Here is a 23,697-nt window from a genome sequence, read left to right as displayed (position 1 = left end):
TACTGGGGGCTGAGTGAGAGAAACTCTGGGTCACAAAGCAAGGCAGCGTGCCTAGCAAGGACTGAGCTCTGACTGCCCAGGTGGGTTTTAAAGGATCTCCCTGGAAGGGGAACACACAAACAAAAAACAGAAAATGCCCAGGTGCAGGAGATAAATTTCTATGTGCACTGGCAGAAATGTGAGATGCCTTTGGGATGGTGGGAACAGCAAAGCAAGCAGTGTACTGTTCCTTAAAACCTTCCGTATCATGTCTGTCACCTCTACCGCTGACTCTACCTCCAATGTAGGGTGGCAAGAAGGGGTATTTTATAACTTCAACATAGCCTGAGGGCACGATACTGGGTGATTCCATTGTTCTGTGTGGATGAGGAGATACTTAGACAAAAGGTGTGAATAATGGGCAGGCTGTGTGCTCTCCTAGACATTTCTCGTAGAACACAAGGCTGAACAGGTGTCCTACTAAGGGAGGCAACCTGGAGAGGGAAGGAGGGCTGCTTTTCAGCATGGCTCATTTGACTGAATGAGTCTTATCTGTGAGAGGGAATCTGTCCGTGGTTCCTTGGCTCATCTGGATGTTCACTCTCTAAGAGCTTATTTGGGGTTATTCAGTAATGAGGAAAATGCACTCTTTATATGAACTGTGAGCAAGTAGCATTAGTGTTATCAGTTCTTTATGTCATGGGTATTGTCACAGCAAACACATAACATACTCAGCTCTCTATTATATTGTATCCATTCTGATTTATTTCATTATCTGAATGTTTTGGGCAACACCAGCACTTAAACCAGTGCATTTAATCTCTGTGTATTTATTTTTCTGTGCAAACAGCTTTGAGAACTTTGGTTGAAGAGCAGTATCTAAATATACCTAGTAGTGGTAGCAGCAGCAGCAGCAGCAGTAGTAGTATTTATTTCAATTCTTCAGTTATTTAATCCTTAAACAATTCATTGGCTCAAACCTGTGCATATAATGTCTTCCCCCCCCAGTATCTAACAGCTACTTCAAGAAAGCTATCTTCAGCACTGGAATTCTTCTCAAGGCATTTTTCACTTCCTTGTTCCTCAGACTGTAGATCAGAGGGTTCAGCATGGGAATCACCACAGTGTAAAATACAGAGGCCCATTTGTCCTGGTCCATAGAATAGGTAGAACTAGGTCTCAGGTACATGAAGACTGTTGTTCCATAGAAGATGGTGACAGCCATCAGGTGGGAGGCACATGTTGAAAAGGCCTTTTGCTTCCCCTCGGCTGAACGGATCTGCAAGATTGCAGACAGGATAAACGTGTACGACACCACAATTTCTACTGAAGTAAATATGCCCAGGACTGTGGCAAACATAAAGAGTACCATTTCATTTAAGGTTGTGTCACTGCAGGAAAGAGCTAACAAAGGGGGAACATCACAGAAGAAATGATTGATGACATTGGAGCCACAAAAAGACAATGAAAAAGTGGAAATTGTTTGTGTCATTGCATTCACAAAGCCAACAAAGTAAGATCCAGCCACCAACAGGGCACACATCTTGGGAGACATTGAAACCATATACATGAGAGGACTGCAGATAGCTACATACCGGTCATATGCCATTGCAGACAGAAGGATGCACTCAGTACTTGCACAGAAGACAAAGAAATACATCTGGGAAGCACAGTCAGTGTATGAAATGGTGGTCTTCTGTGCTAAGAAATTCTCCAGCATTTTAGGGGCTATAGCTGAGGAATACCCCAAATCTAAGAAAGATAAGTGACTGAGGAAGAAATACATGGGTTTCCGGAGCTGAGGGTCTATCCTAATTAACATGATCATTCCCAGATTTCCTACCAGAGTGACTAAATACATGAATAATACCACAATAAAACACAGTGACTTCATTACTGGACTGTCCACTAAGCCCTGGAGGACAAACTCAGTCACTTTTGTTTGGTTTTCCTTGGCCATTTCTTGCTGTACTTGTTATGATAGCATTCATTTATTGATTGAATCTTACCTGTAATTTAAAGAAGTAACAATTAGGTAAGCAACAATGCAAATTTCAAATTTTGGGTAGATCTATCTATCTATCTATCTATCTATCTATTAAGCTTCTATACCGCCCAAACTTTAGTCTCTGGGCAGTTAAAATAAAAACAATTAAAACACATATAAAATTTATGCTGCTGGTAAGGACAGGGAAACACATGCTGTAGTGAAAACTAAACAGGGTGTAAATGGAACTAAGAACATAAGAACAGCCTTTCTGTTTTCACACAACACATAATCAACTTTTTTGATTCTCTGCCACAAGATGTGGTGACAGCCAACAACCTGGATGGCTTTAAGAGGGGTTTGGATAACTTCATGGAGGAGAGGTCTATCAACGGTTACTCATTGGAGGGCTTTAGGCCACCTCCAACCTCAGAGGCAGGATGCCTCTGGATACCAGTTGCAGGGGAGTGTCAGGAGGAGAGAGGGCATGCCCTCAACTCCTGCCTGTAGGCTCCCATTGGCATCTGGTGGGTCACTGTGTGAAACAGGATGCTGGACTAGATGGGCCATAGGCCTGATCCAGCAGGGCTGTTCTTACGTTTTAAGAATATTACAATGCCTTTATACAAATCTATGGTGAGGCTGCATCTGTAGTACTGTGTACAGTTCTGGTCACCATATCTCAAAAATGACATAGAATTGGAAAAGGTGCAGAAGAAGGCAACCAAGATGATCAGAGCCTAGAATACCTTATCTATCTATCTATCTATCTATCTATCTATCTACCTGATATGTGTATCTCTAGGCTTATGTAGCAAGGCTACAACACTTGAGACTAGTTTAGAAAAAAGGTGACTAAAGGGACACATGATAAAGCTCAATAAAAATAAGCATGGCTAAAAGAATGGAGGGGGTCTTGGAAGAGTTAATTCATGAAGATCAGGCTGGATTTCTACCAAAAAGGCAAATAAAGGACAATGTGCGAACTGTTTTAAATGTATTAGAATATTACGAAAAGCATAATGACAAACAACTGGCTATGTTATTTTTGGATGCAGAGAAAACTTTCAATAACGTCTCCTGGCAATTTATGTTGAAAACCCTGGAAATTGTAGAGTTTGGAGCTAATTATATAAGGGCGATTGGGTCTATATATTCTGAACAAAAAGCAAACATTAAGGTTAATGGAGAACTTACAGATTATTTTAGTATTCAAAAAGGTACTAGACAAGGTTGCCTCCGTCTCCATTATCCTCTCTAATAAAACGCTTGGTGTCCGTCCGTGGACGGACACCAAGCGTGCGTTCGTGCCTGGCCTGTTCTGGGCATGCCCAGAACAGGGCAAGGGAGGCACGAACGGCAGGACCCGGCGGCCATGTTGGGGCCGGGAGAAGGAGAAGTGGCTGCCTCCTACGCCAAGAGGAGAGTGCGGGAGAGGCGGCGGCGCAGCCGTGGCCACGGCCAGAGGTGGCGGTGGCCGTGACAGGGCAACTGGCGGCGGGAGTGCGGGTGAGGCGGCGGCGGGGCCAGAAGCGGCCGCCGCAAATAAAGGAGAGAGGCGCCGGGGGAAGAGGCGGCGGGGAAGCTGGCCGAGGTGGTGGCAGAGCCGCCGCCGAGGCCTGGCGCCGCCAGTAAAGCCGGGCAGGGGGGGAAACCTTGGGGCCCGATCCCACCATTCCCGTCCCCCCGCCAAATTACTAAGGGCCAAATTGGCCCTGAAAAATGCCGCTGCCGAACCGCCCTCCCAGCTGCCCGATCCCACCATTTGTACAGGAAAGAGGAGCTCGCTAGCAGAGCTCCTCTTTCTGCAAAGGCTCTTCTCAAACTGGCGCTTTGAGCGGAAAGGGCGTCCTTTCCGCTCAAAGCGCCAGTTTGAGAAGAGCCTTTGCAGAAAGAGGAGCTCTGCTGGCGAGCTCCTCTTTCCTGTACAAATGGTGGGATCGGGCAGCTGGGAGGTTCGGCGGCGGGGGCCGAAAGCATTACTAGCGCCCGTTTTTCAACGGGCTAAAATTCACTTGTTATTTATATTGCTCTTGGAAATTATGTGCAGAATGATAAGGGAAGAGACCAAAACACAAGGATTGTCAATAGGGACACAAAGATACAAACCAAGAGCCTTTGCAGACGATATAGTGTTGTTTTTACAAAATCCTTTAGTCAATTGATACATTATTGGAAATATTAGAATCATATGAGAATTTGGCAGGGTTCTATATAAATAAGGGTAAAACAAAGGTATTAATTAAAAATATGAACAACGAAGATATTGAAAAATTTGTCTTGAGATCTAGTTTCAATGTGGAAAAAAAGGTAAAATACCTAGGAGTTACGCTTACAACAATTAATGCCTTATTGTTTCAAAATAATTATATTAAAATCTGGAAGGAAATAAAGATAGACTTATGTAGATGGAATAGACTGAATCTATTGTTAAGTGGAAGAATTTCTGTTATCAAAATGAATGTTCTTCCTAAAATGCTAGATTTCTTCCAGACAATACCAATAATAAATACAATGCCAATTTTTGATCAATGGCATAAAGACATAAAGAACTTTATTTGGCAGGGCAAAAAACCAAGAATAAATTTTAAAAACCTAACGGACGACAGGAAGAGAGGAGGGTTTGTGTTACCAAATTTTAAGTTATACTTTGAAGCAACATGCCTAAGCTGGATGAAAGAATGGATTACATTAAAAAATCCAAGACTGTTAGATTTGGAAGGATTTGATATAAGATATGGTTGGCATGCATATCTATTTTATGATAAGGTGAAAGTAAATAAAGACTTCTTAAATCACTATGTTAGAAAAAGCTTATATATGGTATGGATGAAAAACAAACTTGTGTTAGAACCAAAAATTCCACTTTGGGTATCTCCACTGGAAGTTATATCTAGAAAACAGAAAAAATATGCAACAGACATGGCCTATGTATCGACAACTGCTTGTTCCCCAAAGTGCAAAATACAAACTTAAAAAACTAGATCTTATGCAGGATTGGAATATTTCTTGGTTTCAGTATCACCAGATTAGCGCCTTATCCAAGCAAGATTGAAAAAAGGGTCTTAATCAATCAGTCAGAATTTGAACAACAGTTGTGTGACAAGGAAGAAAAACTAGTTTCTAGGATGTACGATCTGTTATTATTGGAAGATACAAGAACAGAAGTAGTGAAAACTTCAATGATTAAATGGGCTCAGGATTTTGGTTACAATGTAGACTTGGAGAAATTGGAAAAACTATGGATAGAAGACATGAAATACACTGCCTGTTTGAATTTAAAGGAAAATAATCTTAAGATGATGTACAGATGGCATCTAACTCCGAAGAAGTTGGCTTTAATGTACAAGAACATGTCAAACAAATGTTGGAAGTGTAAAAAAGAGGAGGGTTCCTATATACATTTATGGTGGACTTGTAATAAGTCTAAAGGCTATTGGGATTTAATGTACAATGAGCTTAAGAAGGTGTTTAAAATGACTTTCCCTAAGAGCCCAGAAACAATACTATTAGGCATTGATAACAGCTCATTGCCTAGGAAATACTGGATCCTCTTTATGTATCTGACAGCAGCAGCAAGATTGACATTTGCATACAAATGGAAAGGCATCCATTGCCCAAGTAAAGAGGATTGGATACTCAAAGTGTTAGAGTTGGCAGAAATGGCAAAGCTAAAGAAATAAATTTGAAGCATTTAAAAGGGAGTGGGACCCTCTTCTTATTTACCTAAAAACATATTATAAAATGGATTTCTATCAGGCTTTTGAGTGGTAACAAAAATGTTTTTAAAATGCCCTAGAGCTGACTTTCGTACGATTTATCGGGGGTGGGGGGAGAACGATCAAATTACAGGCAAGACTTGGGTAACTGATACTTGTTCTAATGATGAGATGGAAGTCCTCTTGTTTTTTGCTTGTTTGTTTGTTTTGTTTGTGTTTTTATTTCTTTCTTTTTTCCTCTTTTTTCTTTGTGTGTGTGTGTGTGTGTGTATCTTATGTTGTGAAAAATTGAATAAAAAGTTATTAAAAAAATAAAAATAAGCATGGTGTGGAGAGAGTGGAGAGAGGCAACTTATTCTCTCTCTCTCTCTCTCTCTCTCTCTCTCTCTCTCTCTCTCTCTCTCTCTCCCCCCCTCTCCCTCTCCCCCCCTGCAGGGCCTTCCCATGAAACTGGAAGCCAGGAAACCTAGCACCAACAAAATGAAGTACTTTTTTGTACAGTGCATAATTAATGTATGGGATGCTCTGCTATGGAATCTGGTGATGGCCAATAGTGTGGACAGCTTTAAAAGAGACTTTGAAAAGTTTATGGACAGGTCTATCAAAGGCTACTAGTCTTGATGCCTATAGACTACCTCCAGGCTCAGAGGCAGGATGCCTCTGAATGCCAGTTGCAGGGGAGCAACAGCAGGAGAGATGGCATGCCCTCACCTCTTGCCTGTGGGCTTTCCAAAGGTGTCTGGTGGGCCACTGTGTGAAACAGGATGCTGGACTAGAAGGGCCTTGGGCCTGATCCAGCAGGGCTATTCTTATTTTCTTCCTTTCAGGCATCCAACCTGCCTTGAAATGGTTGGTGGTGGCAGTGGAAACTCTACTGGAGCAACTGGGAGGCACAAAGACTCTACTGGAGCAACTGGGAGGCACAAAGACAAGCAAGGCTGTGCACTACAGTTTCTCCATCCCTCTCTTGCTTGCTTAAACATCTATCTCTCTATATAAAATGTTTTGGTGGTACGTGGTAAGCTCCGCACTCACGGAGCTAAATCAATCAGCGGCGGACATGGAGTGACATCAGAGGCCCTATCGGGATGTGCGTGGCCAGGGCTACCAAGGCCAGCAGCAGCTGGAGGTGCCTGGAGTGGCCCAGCCAACAGGCACACAGGCTGAGAACCTGTGGCCTGGCGTAGCGCGAGCGTCTGGGCTCAGAGGCATGCTGCGGGCTGGGCTCAGTGGCGAGGGCCTCGGGGGTGGCTTTGGCAGTGGCAGCATTGGAGAAGGAAGTGGAGGAGGTGGTATAAAAATGCAGTGAACAAACAAACAATAAACGCCAGTTGCAGGGGAGTAAGCAGCAGAGCGCGCATGCCCTCAGCTCTTGCCTGTGGGCTTTCCAGAGGCATCTGGTAGGCCACTGTGTGAAACAAGATGCTGGAGTAGATGAGCCTTGGGCCTGATCCAGCAGGGCTGTTCTTATGTTCTTATAGGAGACATCTTGAATGAACCAGGTGATCGTGCAGAGAGGTTTCTATGATTTTCACTCACTTGTTTTGAGGTGGAAACAAATTTCAGGAGCCAGACCTTCATAGTCGGGTGTTCACATGGACAGCTGGATCACACTTCAGGCTATCTTCATGGTAGAAGGAGAGACTAGCATGGCTGGCTCTACCATGAAGCACGACGAAATGACATGCTTCTGGCAGCAAATTGTTACCCAGTTCTCAGGGGCAGGCCGACCAAAAACTCTCATAGATAGCCTGAAGAAGAAAGAAGGCAAAATGACACCACATATTTTTTTTCTGATCATCTTCCTTCCTGTTCTAATAGGAAGTGGTGGGGGAGAGGGGAGATCTGAAAGAATCAAGGAATTGGGGGCAGGGGCATAGTAGGGAGGAGTGGGACAAGAAGCAAAGATGGGCTTCTTCTTCTCCCACCCCATCCCCATGTCTTTGCTGCAGAAGAACTGTAAGGACAAGGTGAAAAACAACACATTTTCTTGTTCCTATGCAAATAATATCACACACTCCCCACCTTAAAGGTTTGCATGAACTGTAGTTCAAGTACTGTTTCGATTAGAGATGTGTGTTTCGTTTCAGATACAAAACGTTTTGTGCACAAAACAGGCCATTTCGGCTGTTTTGTAGCCAAAACAAAACACTCAATGCTCAAAACAGAAAATTTTGTAGCCAAAACAAAACGTCCCTGTTTCAGATACAAAATGTTTTGTTGTTTCGGCTGTTTTAGAACTCCATTTTGCAATCACAAAAATCACCCTTTCTCCTTCAGTTTCCATTTTGAGTTTTGACATGTGTTTGAATTTCCAGCCCTTCCAGCCCGCAGATTGGCCAGCGAAAGCATGGGCTGATCTGATGGCAATTGCCTCCTTATTCCTATTATTATTATTATTATTATTATTATTATTATTATTATTATTATTATTAATTTGATTTCTATACCGCCCTTCCAAAAATGTCTCAGGGTGGTTTAAAAAGAAAAATATCAAACAAATACACTTTTAAGCAAATTTAAGAGTAAATTTTACCCTCATTGGCCAGTGGGGCAGTGTGCATTTCATTGTTGTTTTTTCACACTGTTGTGTGTAGATCAATTGCATTTCAGACGGCGGGGAGGGGGGGACGTGGATGTGCATGGCCTTTGGAAATCTGCCTGATTTTTCCCAAAGCTCTGCTGTTGTTGATGTGTGATGTTGATGTTAGTTGGGGTGGATTTGGGGCAGAAAGGGGGCTTTGGGGGCAGAAGAGTGCTTCAGGTGGTAGTGCCCCAATGGGTGCCTGCTGCCACCCAGATTCCAAAGGAATTGGGAAAAGGGGTGATTTTTGAAGGATTTCTGAAGTTGAAGATTCAGGGCAGAAAGGGGACCTGAGGGGCAAAACAGTGGGTTGGGTGGCAGTGCCCCAAGGGGTGCCTGCCACAACCCAGATTCCAAAGGAATAGGGCAAAGGGCTGATTTCTTAGGAATTGTGGAAGTATACGCTTCTTTAAGGTCCCCCCCCCAGGGAATAATGGAGGTTTCAGCAGACCCATAACTCCAGCTGGGGGGCACTGGGCTGGCTGGGAATGAGTGGTGGTGTAGTGTACATAGGGTGCCAACCACCCCCATGGGTTGCTAACCCATGGGGTGCTGGGTTCTGTTGTTTCTGAGGTGTTCTGACTGTAGATTCTCTGGTAGCATATGAGATTTTCAACAACAAACCATGAATCCACTCTCATATGCTACCAGAAAATCTGAATCTACACTCAAAACATCTCAGAAACAACAGAACCCAGTACCCCATGGGTTAGCAACCCATGGGGGTGGTTGGCACCCTATGTGCTCTACACCACCACTTGCTCTGGGCCACCCTGGTGCCCCCCAAGTGCAGTTATGGGGCAGGAATTATGGAGGTCCATCATTCCCTATGGGGAAGAACTTTACAGACACGCAAACTCCATTACATCTTTAAAAATCAGCCCTCTGCCCAATTCCTTTGAAATAATTCTGGCAGCTTCCTTGCCCCCACTGAGCACTACTACCCATCCTACTCTGCTCTGGGCCACCCCTTTCCCCCCAACATGAAGCTATACTTTTGCTGAAACCTCCATTCTTCCCTATGGGAAAAATCCTATACTTCAAAAATTCACCAAAAATCAGCCCTTTGCCCAGTTCCTCTGAAATTTGGGTGGTAGTTTCCACCCATTTGGAACTACCACCCCCACCCATTAGTTTTTTCCTGGGGCCATTTTTTAAAATCTAAACCATTTCGGATTTGGATTTTGCAATTTCGAACAAAGAACAAAATTGGGGTGTTTCTGATTGGCTGATTTCGAACAAAGAACAAAATTGGGGTGTTTTGGATTTGGGCAAAAAACAAAACAGGGAAAAATGCACAACCCTAGTTTCGATGTTGCAGGGAGGGGAGCAGGGATGGGAGCTTTAAGAAGGAGGAGAGCTCTGAGCAGATCCTTACCTGCTCTCTGCCACTCCATGCAGCTTCCTGCTGGGCTGGTGCTTGTCCCAAGGACCTCCTCATGACATCAGCATGCACATGGCTTCAGTGGGGTTGCTGACCACACAAAAGGTCCCCACACATGTGAGGATGCTGAGTGTATGTTGGCAGCACACGGGGGAACTTGGGTTGAATGCCACCCCTGCAGGAAGCTGCATGGGGCAGCAAAGAGCAGGTAAGGACCTGGTCTCCTCTTTCTCAAAGATTTTACTCCCCACTCCTCTCCCTGGGTTGCCAAACCGGATCGGACCTTGTCTGAACCAGTTTGTTGCCATTCCAGTGCTTGGACCATGGTTTGTGCACACTCTTACCCGACACATGCAGATACTTTCAAACACACACACACACACACACACACACACACACCCTTGCATGCATGTATCCCCTCGGTTCAGAAACATCACCTCATACATCATCAACAAAGAAGAGCGAGCTGCCATCCTGTGACGGGCCCCACTTCCTCTAGGGCCCAGGTATATCGGTTCCCCCTTGTTCAGTTATTCGGTTTTAGCGACGCCTCTGATGGTTGTGTGTGATTTTAATAGAGAGAGAAATGGAAGGGAATGGTGCCATTTGGTTCTTTGCACCAGGCAGCAAAATGTCATGAAACAGCACTGGAGGCCTGTGCCCACTTCTTGGCCATTGCAGAGCTGCCCTGGTTAAATGCATGATCTGGGGCAATGGCACTTTTCCAGCTCCAATCAATATAGCTCAGCTGTTTCCATACATAAATTGCATATATGTTGGAGCTTGATTACTCTAAAGCAAACTTTCTGCTGTACATTTACAGTGAAACTTGGTCATTGTCATTTCCCACAGTTTCCTCATGTACAGCACCCAGGTTGCTGAGTCAAGAGAGGCTAGTTAATCCCTTTACTAAACACAACACTTACTCACCTTTGTTCTGTGGTCTTCACGAAAAGTAGAATGATTTAAAGAAACATGGATTATGACAGAATAAAATAGGCAAATTTTCTGGAAATCTGTAGGAAGCCCTCCATGCCCAAAGCAATGATATGATAGAAGTGACCATGACACTCTTTGATCTCAAAACAGTATTCATACTGATATATTGGCTCTGAGAGACCTCTTTCCTGTTGGATGTCCCTTGTGATCAGATTGCCTGATTCCTTGTAGTGTAGACTTAACAAAGTGATTAAATTGATTCTCGGAGGCCTAATGTTAATTGCACCAATGCAATGAAATATTTTGCTCAGATAAAATGATAAAGCCGGTCACTAACTAATGACATTGATTACTAAATATTATTAAGATGGCCATCCTTTGCAAGAGATGTGTTCTGCAAGGCTGTCTTTTATTTCCACAGAGATGTTTACAAACCCTAGTGCAAGACTTGTTTTGCATATGCTAAGTTACAAAAGCAGCACCGGGTGGATGGTGATGATCTGCTTAATTTACTTTAGTATCTCCAGAACCTTTTGGTAGCTGAAGCATCGCGCTAATCAGGATCTGCATCTGGAAGTCAAGTTCAGCTTTAAAATGTTTGTTTATAACAAAGTGCTCAGCAGTTGGAAACAAGATGCATGGCCCCTTGGCCACTGCCAGCTGTCAAACACTTTATTCACTGGCTGGGTGTTCTTTTTCTCCCTTGCTCTCAGAAAGGAAGACAAAGCAGCCAGCTGGTGAACAAAACCCTCATGGCTGGGAGAGGTGGACACGGCTTGTTAGTCCACTTCGTCTGCTGACTTGCTCCCAGCAAGTCACTGAGTTTTCCTCGGAGCGAGCGAGAAGAAGAATACCCAGTCGGCAAATAAAGTGCCATCCAGCTAGGAGGGTCTGAAGGGCCGCATGTCCCCCTGCCCAGTGCTGGCCACCCTCCCTGCACTGGCATGCACCTGACATCGGTGCAAAGGGCGTGGCCTACCTGTGCCCAGATGCACGAGTGGTGGTGGTGGGCAGAAGGTGACCGTCTGTCCCTGGGTTGCTGGCAAGCCCACCACGTTGCTGACTGCAGCACAAAGGAATGGGTTGTGTGTAAATTTATCCCACAAAGAGAAGCATACAGGGAGAATACAGGGAGAAACATATAGGGATGTGCATGAACCAAAGTGATGCTCCTCCCAAGAACAAGTCTGGAAGAAGAATATGGCGGTGTACAAAATTTAATATTAAAAAGTCAACACAGATTAAAATACACCAGACACAATACAAACAATAGTATAAAACAGTTAAAAAAATTATTAAAATTATTAAAATTCTAATTAAGAGCTTGCAAGAACAGGAGCGTCTTAAAGGTCTTTCTGAAAACAAGCAGAGAAGGAGATGCACTTATTTCAGCAGGGAGCATATTCCAAAGCCCTGGGGCAGCCACAGAGAAAGCCCAGTCCTGATTCGCCATCAAACGATTAGGGTGGCAACCCTAATTGCACCTCTCTAGAAGATCGTAACAGGTGGTAGGGTTCATGATGAAGGAGATGCTTTCTTAAATAGCCTGGACTGAAGCCTTTTGCAATTTGTCACATACAGCACAAGTCACACAGTGCTCAATTACATTTTAAATGTGTTTGTCTATACCTGGTCACCAAAAGCATTCTCTGATTCACCTTTTAGTCAAGCTCATGCCCAGGTGATCTTCATGGGCAATTTTGGTCACTTCTGCTTGTAAGGAGGTTGGCAGAGAAACAATCCTAGACATATTCATGTTTAGTGCTAATGCAAAATGGCTAAGATTTTAAGTTAGAAATAACAGTATTTCATTCAGTTGGGCCTCAATCTGAGAGCTATGTCCTCAGTTCAGTAAATTCTCTTTCACTAATTCAATATGTGGCAGTTAATTGGGGTTATTCATAATGAGGAAAAGGCACGCTTTATATGAACTCCGAGCTAGCAGCATGAGTTTTGTCAGTTCTTTATGTCATGGGTACTTTAAAGGCAAAATCATGACATACTGAACTCTCTATTATATAGTATCCAGCCTGATGTATTCAATTCTTAAATATTTTTTTTTTTAAACCCTGCTGGTTAAGAGTTCAGGCTTCCTCATTTTGGCTCAAGCTCCACAAATCTGGGAAATGGGAAACGAAGGCAGATTACACGGTCAGTAATGATGTTGTGGAATGTGAGCAATTGTGCTCGCTTACAACTTGCCCTCCCTGCATTCACATTTTTCCTTGTCTTAGAGGCCCAAATCAAGATGGGGAAGATGGAATGCCCATCTCCAACAAAAATTCCACATGGTGTAATTCCACATGGCTCCCCTTCCCCCTTATGAGCTGTGCAAAAAGCTTTTGCCACAGGGATTCTCAAAGCTACGTGGTTTCAAATCCCTGCTGGTATGTTTCCCAGACTATGTGATGACTCCCATGGGAGTCGTGGAGGAGGATTCCTCAGATGAAGAGCCAGAGCAGGGGGAGGCAGGCTGAAACTCCGGGTGACTCAGCAGAGCCAGAGCTGACAGGCCTGCAGGCCCCTCTGCCTCCTTCCCTCCTTCCTCCTGATGAAGCCTCTGAGGCCACAGTAGTCGAGGTGCCTGCCCAAGATCCCCGACAACGATGTTTGGCCAGAGTACAGTCTCAGAGGGAAGAATGCCATAGGTCAGAGAGGCTGGCCAGAAGGAACAGGTGTCCCTCCCAGCCAGGGGCGTATCTAGGGTGGGGCAGGCAGGGCACGTGCCCGGGGCACCACTTGAAGTGGGGGGGGGGCGCGCCATTTTTTAAAATAAAAAATAAAAATAAAAAATGGCCACCGAAAACAAAATGGCCACTGTGCATGCTCAAATGGCCTCTGTGAGGCCCTGGGCCTTGCCAGGCCTTGCAGAGGCCATTTGAACATGTGCCTTCAGTGGCCTTTTTTAAAAAACACACAACTATTTTTAGAAATGGCCACTGCACATGCTCAAATGGTCCCTGTGAGGCCCTAGAGGCCAGTGGGGGGAGGGGCAACCTTTGCAGGAACTTCCTCATGGCCTTTAGGAAGCCCCCTGAAGGGGCTACAGGTTAAAAAAAATTAAAATTTTTTAAAAATACTATAAGTCACTGTACACATATTCAGATTGGCACTATGTACAGAGAATCAGGGCTTGTGAATACTGAGCTGAAGCTTATGAGCTAGGATTTTATTCATTTGCTCTTATTAGCTTCTTGTGATAAGTGAGTTAAATGTGATGTCTTAATAATATAGCTATTAATGGTGAGTTTGTCTTTGAACCAGTGTGAAATCCTTAGTATTAATACCCACTGGTAGTTCTTTGCTCTCTTTCTCTCATTTTAACTGTCTTTCTGAAATACTAGAATATATTCCAAGCAGTGACACAGTTTACTCTGCATATCCTTTAATTATTTTCAGAGTATCTGGGAAAAGTCAAATTCTCCATTTATTTTTAAAACTTACGTAATAGTGATGCTACAATGCATAGTAGAGAATTAGACAGGTACTTCTGTTTAGTTTTCCAAAGACACCTCCACATAGTATTTGGGTATTTCATGAGCCCCAGCATACTGAAATTTGTAGTTTTCTATAATTTTTTGGTCTGGCTACGTCCACTGCTAAATAGTTTTTGAAATATTAAAAGATTAACGGGTTTGACTTGTATTTTTGAGCTAATACTATGGTAAAGTTATCTGAAAGATGGGTGTCAGATGTTTGGACAGGGGGTGCAATTTCAGTGCTTGCCCTAGGCGCTATTTCCCCTAGATACACCTCTGCTCCCAGCTCTGGCCCAGCTGTATCTCCCTGACAAAGCCCAGCTGCAGTGATGGGTGGGGTTCTCAGAACACTGCCTATTGAGAGCAGCCTGAAAGCTGGGTCTGTGCTGGAAACAATGTTCATGGTGACCATTCCTACCGTGAGCAACCTTGACCTAGAAATCTGGACCTGTTTGTTGTTGTTTGTTGTTGCTGTTGATTCCCATTTACTCCTGATCTTGTGGAATTCCTGGTGTTGACTTCTGGCAATGTTTGGGACTAATCTCCATTCCTGTCTGTCGGCTCTCCCTTCCCCTCTGAAAAGCATGGTTTTCATAGCTGCTGGGCAGTCGGCCAAGGCAGGTCATTACAGACTATGGGGAACTCCTGTACTGGTCGGCAGTGATATAGGAAGGTTCTGAAAGGCATCATCTCATACTGTGAGGGAGATGGCAATGGTAAGCCCCTCCTGTTTTCTACGAAAGAAAAACCACAGGGTTCGCTGGTCTCCAGGAGTTAGCACTGACTCGACGGTACACTTTAGTTTTTCCTGGGGATGGACAGCCCTTCTTCTGCCCACCTACTGCCGCACGAAAGGTGGGCCACTGAATTTAGGTTGAAGTGGAGTATGACATCAGAATCATGCTCTCCATATATGCGCTTGTATTACCCCTACTGAATATTTGTTAGAGGTTCAGGTTGTGGTTAAATGCAAGCTTTAGTCAAATAGGCGAGAAGTTCTGCATTTAATGAACACTTATAACATGGATGGTGTCAAGAAGCTGGATTAGCAGCTTGCTCTGTGTATTGCATCACAGCAAATGATGACCCCCCCCTTGTAGTCTTTTATATGCACATGTGGAACACACAATGTACATGAACTGGCCACATTATGGGTTAGCAGTCAAGGATGGCCTCACAAACCACAGGAATCCATTGAGCTCTCTTGCCTGTGTAATATGTGTATGCCTCATAGATGCTTCCAAGAGTGTCCCCATGATGAGGCAAACTGAGGCAGTTGCCTCATCATGGCAAGGTGGAGATGGGATAATTGAGTCCATCTGCCCTTTGGTAAACGCAAAACCTATAGAGTAAAAAGCAAGGAAACAGATGGGAAAGCAGTTTACAATGGGAAGAATATTCCTAATGGTTAAGCAAGCAAGACAGAGGTGGAGGAACTGCAGTGCAAGGCCTTGTTTGTTAAAGTCTTTGTGCTTCCTAATTGTTCCAGTAGCATTTCCGTTGCCATCCCCAACCTTGTCCTGTTTCAATAATCTACATATTATTTGGATAAAATGTGCATGAAACAAAAAATATTAAAACAATATTAAAAATAACATTCTTCAGCATTAAGATATGAAATAATGAAATATTAAAGAAGGAGCCATTTTATCGACAGTTGTGAGCAAATACACAAGGGTGTTTAAGTCACTGGGGAACTGAAATGAATGGGGCTTAAATGCTTAACTCCAACATTGCAAACTTAAATCCCTATTACTCAATTCCCCACAGGATTAAAGGCCATTAAGAGTTTATTGGGTCACACCCATACATAAAATGGCAACTTTTTCAGTATTTATTAACTCTGCATGCCCTTCAAAAAAGTTATATTCAGTGTTGGAATTCTTCTCAAGGCATTTTTCACTTCCTTGTTCCTCAGGCTGTAGACGAGGGGGTTCAGCATGGGGACCACCACAGTGTAAAACACAGAGGCCCATTTGTCCTGGTTCATGGAGTAACTAGAGCGAGGCCGCAGGTACATGAAGGCTGTGGTTCCGTAGAAGATGGTGACAGCCATCAGGTGGGAGGCACATGTTGAAAAGGCCTGTTGTTTCCCCTCGGCTGAACGGATCTGCAGGATTGCAGACAGGATGAACATATATGACACCACAATTGCTACCACAGTACATACGCTCTGAATCATAGCAAATATAAAGAGCACCATTTCATTTAGGGTTGTGTCAGTGCAGGAAAGAATGAACAAAGGAGGAACATCACAGAAAAAATGATTGATGATATTGGAGCCACAAAAAGACAATGAAAAAGTGGAAATTGTTTGTGTCATTGCATTCACAAAGCCAACAAAGTAAGATCCAGCCACCAACAGGGCACACATCTTGGGAGACATTGAAACCATATACATGAGAGGATTGCAGATAGCTACATACCGGTCATATGCCATTGCAGCCAGAAGGATGCACTCAGTACTTGTACAGAAGACAAAGAAATACATCTGGGAAGCACAGCCTATGTATGAAATGGTGGTCTTCTGTGTTAAAAAACCTCCCAGCATTTTAGGGGCAACAGCTGAGGAATAGCCAAAATCTAAGAAAGATAAGTGACTGAGGAAGAAATACATGGGTTTCTGGAGTTGAGGGTCCATCTTGATTAACATGATCATTCCCAGATTCCCAATCAGGGATACTACATATATGAGTAATACCACAGCAAAGCACAGTTGTTTCATTTCTGGACTGTCCACTAAGCCCTGGAGGACAAACTCTGTCACCTTTGTGTGGTTTTCTTTAGCCATTTTCTTGCTGCGTTTGTTATTCATTGATGAAATTCTTTTTGCTGTTGAAATTTGATCTGAAATGTAAAGAAAATGCAAGGTAGATAAGAAACAATGGCTTCAGTTCAAAGCTTTGTACCCACAGAGCTCAGAAGTTCTGAACTGAAACCATTCATATCTATCTGTCTCTCTTATCTATCTAATAACTAGCTGCTGGTGGTGGCAAATGAGAGTGGATTCATTTTCAATGACAAACGGTGAAACCACTCTCATTTGCTACCAGAGAATCTATACTCAGAACACATCAGAAACAATAAAACCCAGTACCGCATGGGCTTGTGGGTATGGGAGTGGTTGGCACCCTAGTTGCACTACACCACCACTCGCTCTGGGCCACCCCAGTGCTCCCCAAGGGCAGTTATGGGGCTGCTGAAACCTCCATTATTCCCTCTGGGAAAAAGCTTAAAGACACACTAACTTCAGGAATTCTTTAAAAATTAGCCCTTTTCCCAACCTGGATGGTAGCAGGCACCCATTGGGGCACTACCACCTGACCCACTCTTCTGCCCTTGAAGCCCCTTTTCTGCCCTGAATCTGCCCCAAAGACGTGCAAACTTCAGGAATTCATTAAAAAGCAACCCTTTGCTCAATTCCTTTCAAATCTGGGTGGTAGCCCAACCAACTGTGGCACTCCTAGGAGGCACCCACAGGCAGAAATGGGCACTGTCTGTCCTCATTTTCCCATAGGGTGGATGCAGCAGCAGCACACATCATCATCATCATCATCATCAACAGCAGAGCTTTGCAGTGAGCAAGGTTTCCAAAGTTCATGGACATCCACTGTGTCACTCACCACATCCACTGTGTCCCACCATCTTTTCCCCAGAAATGCAATTGATCTACACACAACAGTGTGTAGATCAACAACAATGAAATGCACTGCCCCACATGCCCCCTCCCAATGCAGGGTAACAGTAGCAGCCAGCAACAAGAAAGCACAAGTAAGTGTGATATCACAGATGCAGCAGACTAGGGCAGCAGATGAGGGCCAACAACAGCATCAAATGTGCCCTGCCCTCCCCCCCCCCCAAGCATTTTTCATCCACAAGCAACAGACACAGCTACATCTGTAGCACCTGGCCATAAAAGTGGGTTCAGCAAGGATGCAAAACAACATTCTGCCACTAGAACAGTGAGGTCCCCCCCCCCCAATGCAAGTAGAAGAGTGATGAAGACGGCACACAATTTTTTTGTTTTTTTTTTTTTTGTTTTTTTTGTTTTGTTTTTTACATTTCTGGAACAGATCGGAGCCTGTGGCACCAGCACAACCTACTGTAGATGCAAGCAATCTAGTTTGAATAAAAACACTGATGATGCTAGAAGTCACAATATGACCCAATCTTCATTGCAAAGAAGTCCAGAGAGAGAGAGAGAGAGAGAGAGAGAGAGAGAGAGAGAGAGAGAGAGAGAGAATGAACCTCTTCTGTGGCCTTCCATGAGATCCCTAGAATACAGGCACAACAACCATCCAAGGCATTTGAATTGCATAATATATATATACTTCTAGACTTGAGACTATGTGGGGGGCGGGAACATAGTATACCTCTGTGTGCGTGCTCTGCGAAAGAGTTAGTGGATTTAGGGTTAAAATTTTGGCCATGGCCTCAGAATGCTATGTGCTTTCTAAGTCTGTGTGACAGACATTTGTGAGGGCAACAGCAGCAAGCTCATCCTTGGCTCCGGCTGTTGGGGGGTGGGGGTAGGGATAGGTGGGTGCATGTATGTATGTGCTGCTGCTTCAGTCACAGTCCTATGGGTGGAAAAAAGGAAAGCAAAATTTCAGACAAGAAACATTAAATAGACAAGTGAAAGCCACATCACAAAACAGAAATGCATGAACAACAACTCATCGTCATCACCACATCATCAGCATGCAAGCGTCATATTTTTATCACATTGACATTCATCATTTTCATTTCAGCATCAATTCAAAATAGTCAAGGAAAGCAATTCTTTCATATCAGCATGCATCTTCCACTCTCCCTCCTGCCTCCACCCCCCACCAACCACAGCCTCTGTGGATGGGTGGTGATGGTGCTGCTGGGCCATAGTGGTGCCAGGCCAGGACATGCCACCCACCTCCGTCATGGGCCTCGTGGTGTCATGCATGGTTGAAACAATTCAAACAAACTCTATTAAAGGGAAACAAAGCAAACCCTCTGTGACAGTTTGCTCTCATGAGTGTGTTCAATGTAAGGCATGTGTGAGACATAGCATCCCAGAAACATTCCTGTGCCTGCACACGGAGCAGGCTGCCTCTGTGATGGATGGTGTGCCACTTCTGCCTTCCGCTGGCCCTCAGGACTGGGCAAGCGGGCGAGGGATCCACAGATGTATGCTGCTGAGAGTGACTACAACTCCCATTGTCCCTACTAGTCTTGATGGTGGCCAGCCATTGCAACAGTGGGGAATGGGAGTTGTAGTCTCTCTCAGCAACATCTGGGAGAACCCCTCCCTGATGCAGGGAGCACTTACTTGTCCTAGCCCAGAGTGCCAGCACTGCAGCAGTGCCTCATCTCACCATTCTTGGGCTGGCAGTGCGGCGGTGCCTGTGTGCATGTCTGCTGGATGTGTCAGCAGCTGTGACACATCTTGGTCAGGATGAGCTGCCGCGGTGTGGGAGGCGCTGCATAGGGAGGTGATGTGGGTCACTCACCCTCCATGGCCAGCCAGGGGTAGCCAAGCAGGGGGAGGTTGGCCTTCAAGAAAACCAGCTGCTAGATACAGCTGTAGCAGAGCTGGATGTCCCCTCACCCCCATGCCTCCACCAGTGGGCTGTCAGGGACATGAAGGCAGTGTGCAACCCGCTGTGTCTTGTCTAGAGATCTGCAGTGAAGTGCACACTGGTGCTGGGCCTGGCTGCATGCAACCAGGCTAACACAACCTCCCTCCACGTATGGTACAGGGAGGGCACCACCCTCCTACTGAAGGTGGCGCGTGAGGGGATTTTGTACTCTGGAGAAAGTAGCTGGAGCAGACGGCAGAAGCCGACATTCTCCATGATATTAAAAGGCTGATCGTCCAAAGCCATCATCTCCCCAATGGCCCGGGTAATCAGACATTGTTTTGGGTGATCAGACTGCTTCCCCAGAGGCTGCACCCACCGCTCAGTCAGCTTTTCCTGCCTCGGAGCAGGAGCCACTGGATGCTTGCTGCTAGTGTAGGCACTTGGCCTAGCAGCACTGCCAGCAGAGGTTTGGACCCCCGGGTGCCGATGTGCTGAAGTGCTTGGGGTCCTTGCCCCTGCTAACAAGTACCTTGCAGTGGATGCAGGCAGCATGGCTGGGATCACTAGGGCAAAGCTCAAAGTGATCCCACACCACACTGCTGGACTCTCCTGCGACACGGGGCCACTTGGGTGGTGGCGCTTCTGCTGGTTCCTTCTGGGGCACACCACCAACACTGCCCTCAGAGCTGGCCTGGGAAGTCCCAGGGATAGGAAACACAGGGGATTCCTCCTGGGACTCCTCAGATGCAACCTTGGGGCCCCCACCCCCACAGGGACCAGTGGGAGGGCGGCAAGGTGGACCTGGCTGGACTGGCAGCTGGCTCAAACTGCAGCACCTCCACATCTGCCACAGGAGGAACTTCTTCCCTGGTGGGGAGGCCCTTCCCCCCAACTGCTGCCTGGATGCAGGCCCTGGCGTAGGGCCAGGCAGACAAGAGAAGTCCAGCCTGCGCACCAAAGCAGGGACGGGGTGATTCAGGGAATAGACCCCTGTTGCTAACCCCCACCCCCACGACCAGCAAGAAAAGGCCTCCCTCTGCCTGACACTCTTCCACCCCTCCCAGCCATCTCTTTTGGGGCTTCTTTTTAAAACCCTGACTTAAAAAAAAAACTTTTAAAAAAGAATTTGGGGCAGGGGGCAGAAGAAGGGTGAGTGTAGTGGGGTGAGTGTCGCAAGGCAGGGGACACTTCATTGGGAGAAGGGCCAAGAACAGGAGCTGGGCGGACTTCAGCAGCGTGTGCCCCCCACCAGTGCCAATGGGTTGTGGTGCTGCTGCTGCTGCTTTCTTTAAGGCTGCAGTTGGGGGTGGGTGGGGGGCTAAACTAAATGCGCAGTGAGGATTAGGCTGGAGAGTGGGTTACCCACCTGTAGGCTGGGCAGTAGGGAACAGCAGATAGAATGTCAATAACTGGGGACCAGATAGATACAATAACTGAGACTTTATAACTAGGTACTGGGAACAGGTAGAATAGGGAACTAGGGAACAAGATACAATATAGGCTGCTGCTGGACTTGTGAAGGCCTTGTTCTTTCTTTAAAGGCTTCGGTTGGGGGTGGGATGGGTAGTAATAATGGGAGCAGGGAGGAGGCTAGGCTAGAGCATGTGCCCACTCAGAGAATGGGCAGAGAATATTAATAGTACTGGTCTATATGGGCACAGAGGGCTGGATGGAGCAGGGTAGGCTTCTGTTATTTAAAAACACAAAAAGAGCGTGTGCTCACTCAGAGGCAGATCCTGTAGGCTGCTGGGCAGAGAATATCAATAATATTATATATATTATGGGCACTGGAGGACAGGCTTCTTTTTTAAAAATGCAAAAAAAAAAAAAAAGTTGAAATGGGAAAAAAGAGAGTTATTTTTTTAAACCACAAGGCTACACTATTCTAGCCACCTATTGGTACTAGCTAGCTAACGGGGATCCCTATTTAAACTTTAAACAGAACCCCTATTTAAACGTCTTCTAAATAGGACACAACTTTTTAAATTCAGTTGCAACCCCAAACCTCCCTCCAATAAGGAACCCCCCACCCAAGAAATTAATACACAATTCCAGACATATGTGTGTGTGTATGGTGTGTGTGTGTGTTAAAATAAATGGGTACTACTCACTCAGTCTAGGGCTTCTCCAAAGTTGGGTCTAGTATTCCATTTCTGTGGTCTGGTAGTCTCTGAGAGTCTCTTCTTCTCCAGTCTTCAGATGATGGGGCAAAAGCCTGGAAAATCTGGGGGGGGGGGGAGGAGGTGGCTGGCTGGCCAGGTGGCCAGTGGCCACAGGAGCTCTGGGCCAGACAGGCAGTGCACAGATAGACAGGCAGTGATTCTCTCAGCAGCAGGAAGAAGGGGTGAAAAAAGAAACAGATGGGATTCTCTTTTTCGTCCCCAAAATAAATTAATAACAATAATGCAGGAGAGAATCAATCCACCCCAGGATGGCACAGGGCACTGGTGGCAGGATGGCACAGGGCACTGGTGGCAAGCAAGGCAGGTTGGCAAGGCAGAACAATAGGCAGCAATGCAAAGCAAAAAGCAACTCTCTCTCTCTCTCTTCCCCCACAAGGCAGAAAGGAAGAATGGTTGCTGCTGCCCCTTTAAATACCTTTCCCTCCGGGAACTCCCCCTACCCCTGCCCCTTCTTCAACCTACCCCTGGCCAATGCGGGGTCATTTTGCACTTTGCAGTGCCAAAGAGGCCAATCCAAGAACAAGGAGACAATTGCCAGCAGATCAGTCCATTCTTTCCTTTACCAATCTGAAGGCTGGAAGGGCAGGAAATTCAAATCGATGTCAAACACAAAATGGAGACTATACTCAGAGATTGCCAAAAAATGGATGTCCGAAATAACAAATATTTCGGAGCCAAAATTCAGGTATTTTGTTTTGGCAACAAAACTTTCAAAAGTTGCAATCAGGTGATTTATTTTGTAGACAAATCACCCAAAATGGTCTGATTCAGATACAGAACGTTCTGTACCTGAAACATTTTGCACATCCCTAATCCCTGGATCAGGCCCAATATTTTCTCTGCAAGACTGCTTTGTCATACTTACCATAATCATATGCATGCATGTTCAGAAGGAAGTCCCACTAAGTTCACCAGGGTTAACTCACAAGTAAGTCGTATGTTTAGGAATGAAGGTTTGGTTGGTAATCTAATTAATGCAGTTATACTACTAACATGTGGAAAATTCTGTCATGGAACAATGATGACTAGTAGGCTAATTGTTATATGAGTAGGCAGAGGAATGGGGATCACAGTATTTAGTCAAAATGTGACAACAGATCTGGAGCTTTCCTAAGGCTTAGACTACAGAAGAAACTGAGAGTGAATGGAAGTAAAGATTACGCAATTGTCTTCTGCTATAAAATCCCCTTTTCTCCCATGTTGCTGAGACACAGTCAGTGCACTAGCCTTGATGTGTTGGACCCATTAAGATTGCATTTCATTCTACAAGTCTGCAAAAAGGAGAAAAGAATATTTGTTTCTGCCTCTCTTGATGGCTGCTACTCCTCTATCTCACAAGTGCCTCTGTTTTTCTGTTGCCGCTTAAACATTTGAATGTCATTTGACATTTAAAATGCACATCGCAAAGTGACTGTGAGGACCTCAGTTATTAGTCAGATAATGCATATTTGCTGCTCCTATAAAGGTGGTCTATTTTTGTTCCTTAAGCAGGAAAGTGAAATTGTTCTAGTCCTCTGAAAATGGAAACTCATTTTACATACCTTTGGCTCTGTGTCTTTCCTTCTCTGAATTCACTAGGTGTTGCTCTGCACAGAAAAGGTTATATATGCACCTTTTAAGCCCTTGGGGACACAACTCTCAAGCCTGTGGCGCCACACGATCTCAGGAATACAGCCTGCAAGGCAATTAGTAGGCATTTTCCTTAGTTATTTTAATGAGACTTTAAATGTAGCTCTTTCTGTGAAGCTTAGCATGAAGTTGATTTGAAGACCCAATGATTAAAGCTGAAATGCCACTCCTATTGGAAACATTTATGCTGGACTGTTTTCGTTGATATAATACAAGTCGCTATACTTAGCTGTCCTGTCAATCAAGTTATCTTTCT

General features: G+C 45.0%; 2 protein-coding genes across 2 annotated transcripts; both read right to left on the bottom strand.

Moving 5' to 3' along the window:
- Positions 1-997: 997 nt before the first annotated feature.
- On the bottom strand, positions 998-1,948 carry LOC128327339 (olfactory receptor 1019-like). The gene has a single exon (XM_053256115.1). It carries the CDS (start codon positions 1,937-1,939, stop codon positions 998-1,000), a length of 942 nt encoding a protein of 313 aa, XP_053112090.1. The 5' UTR covers positions 1,940-1,948.
- A 5,452-nt stretch (positions 1,949-7,400) lies between these two features.
- Positions 7,401-23,446, bottom strand: LOC128327299 (olfactory receptor 1019-like). The gene is made up of 4 exons (XM_053255987.1): positions 23,354-23,446; positions 15,958-16,918; positions 10,445-10,472; positions 7,401-7,436 (listed from the first exon to the last, which is right to left on the bottom strand). The coding sequence occupies exons 2-4, from the start codon at positions 16,884-16,886 to the stop codon at positions 7,401-7,403; spliced, it is 993 nt and encodes a 330-aa protein (XP_053111962.1). The 5' UTR covers positions 16,887-16,918; positions 23,354-23,446.
- Between the last annotated feature and the right edge of the window lie 251 nt (positions 23,447-23,697).

Source organism: Hemicordylus capensis, chromosome 1 (genome assembly GCF_027244095.1).
Source record: "Hemicordylus capensis ecotype Gifberg chromosome 1, rHemCap1.1.pri, whole genome shotgun sequence".
NCBI lineage: Eukaryota > Metazoa > Chordata > Lepidosauria > Squamata > Cordylidae > Hemicordylus > Hemicordylus capensis.
This window is presented reverse-complemented; position numbering and strand designations above follow the sequence as displayed.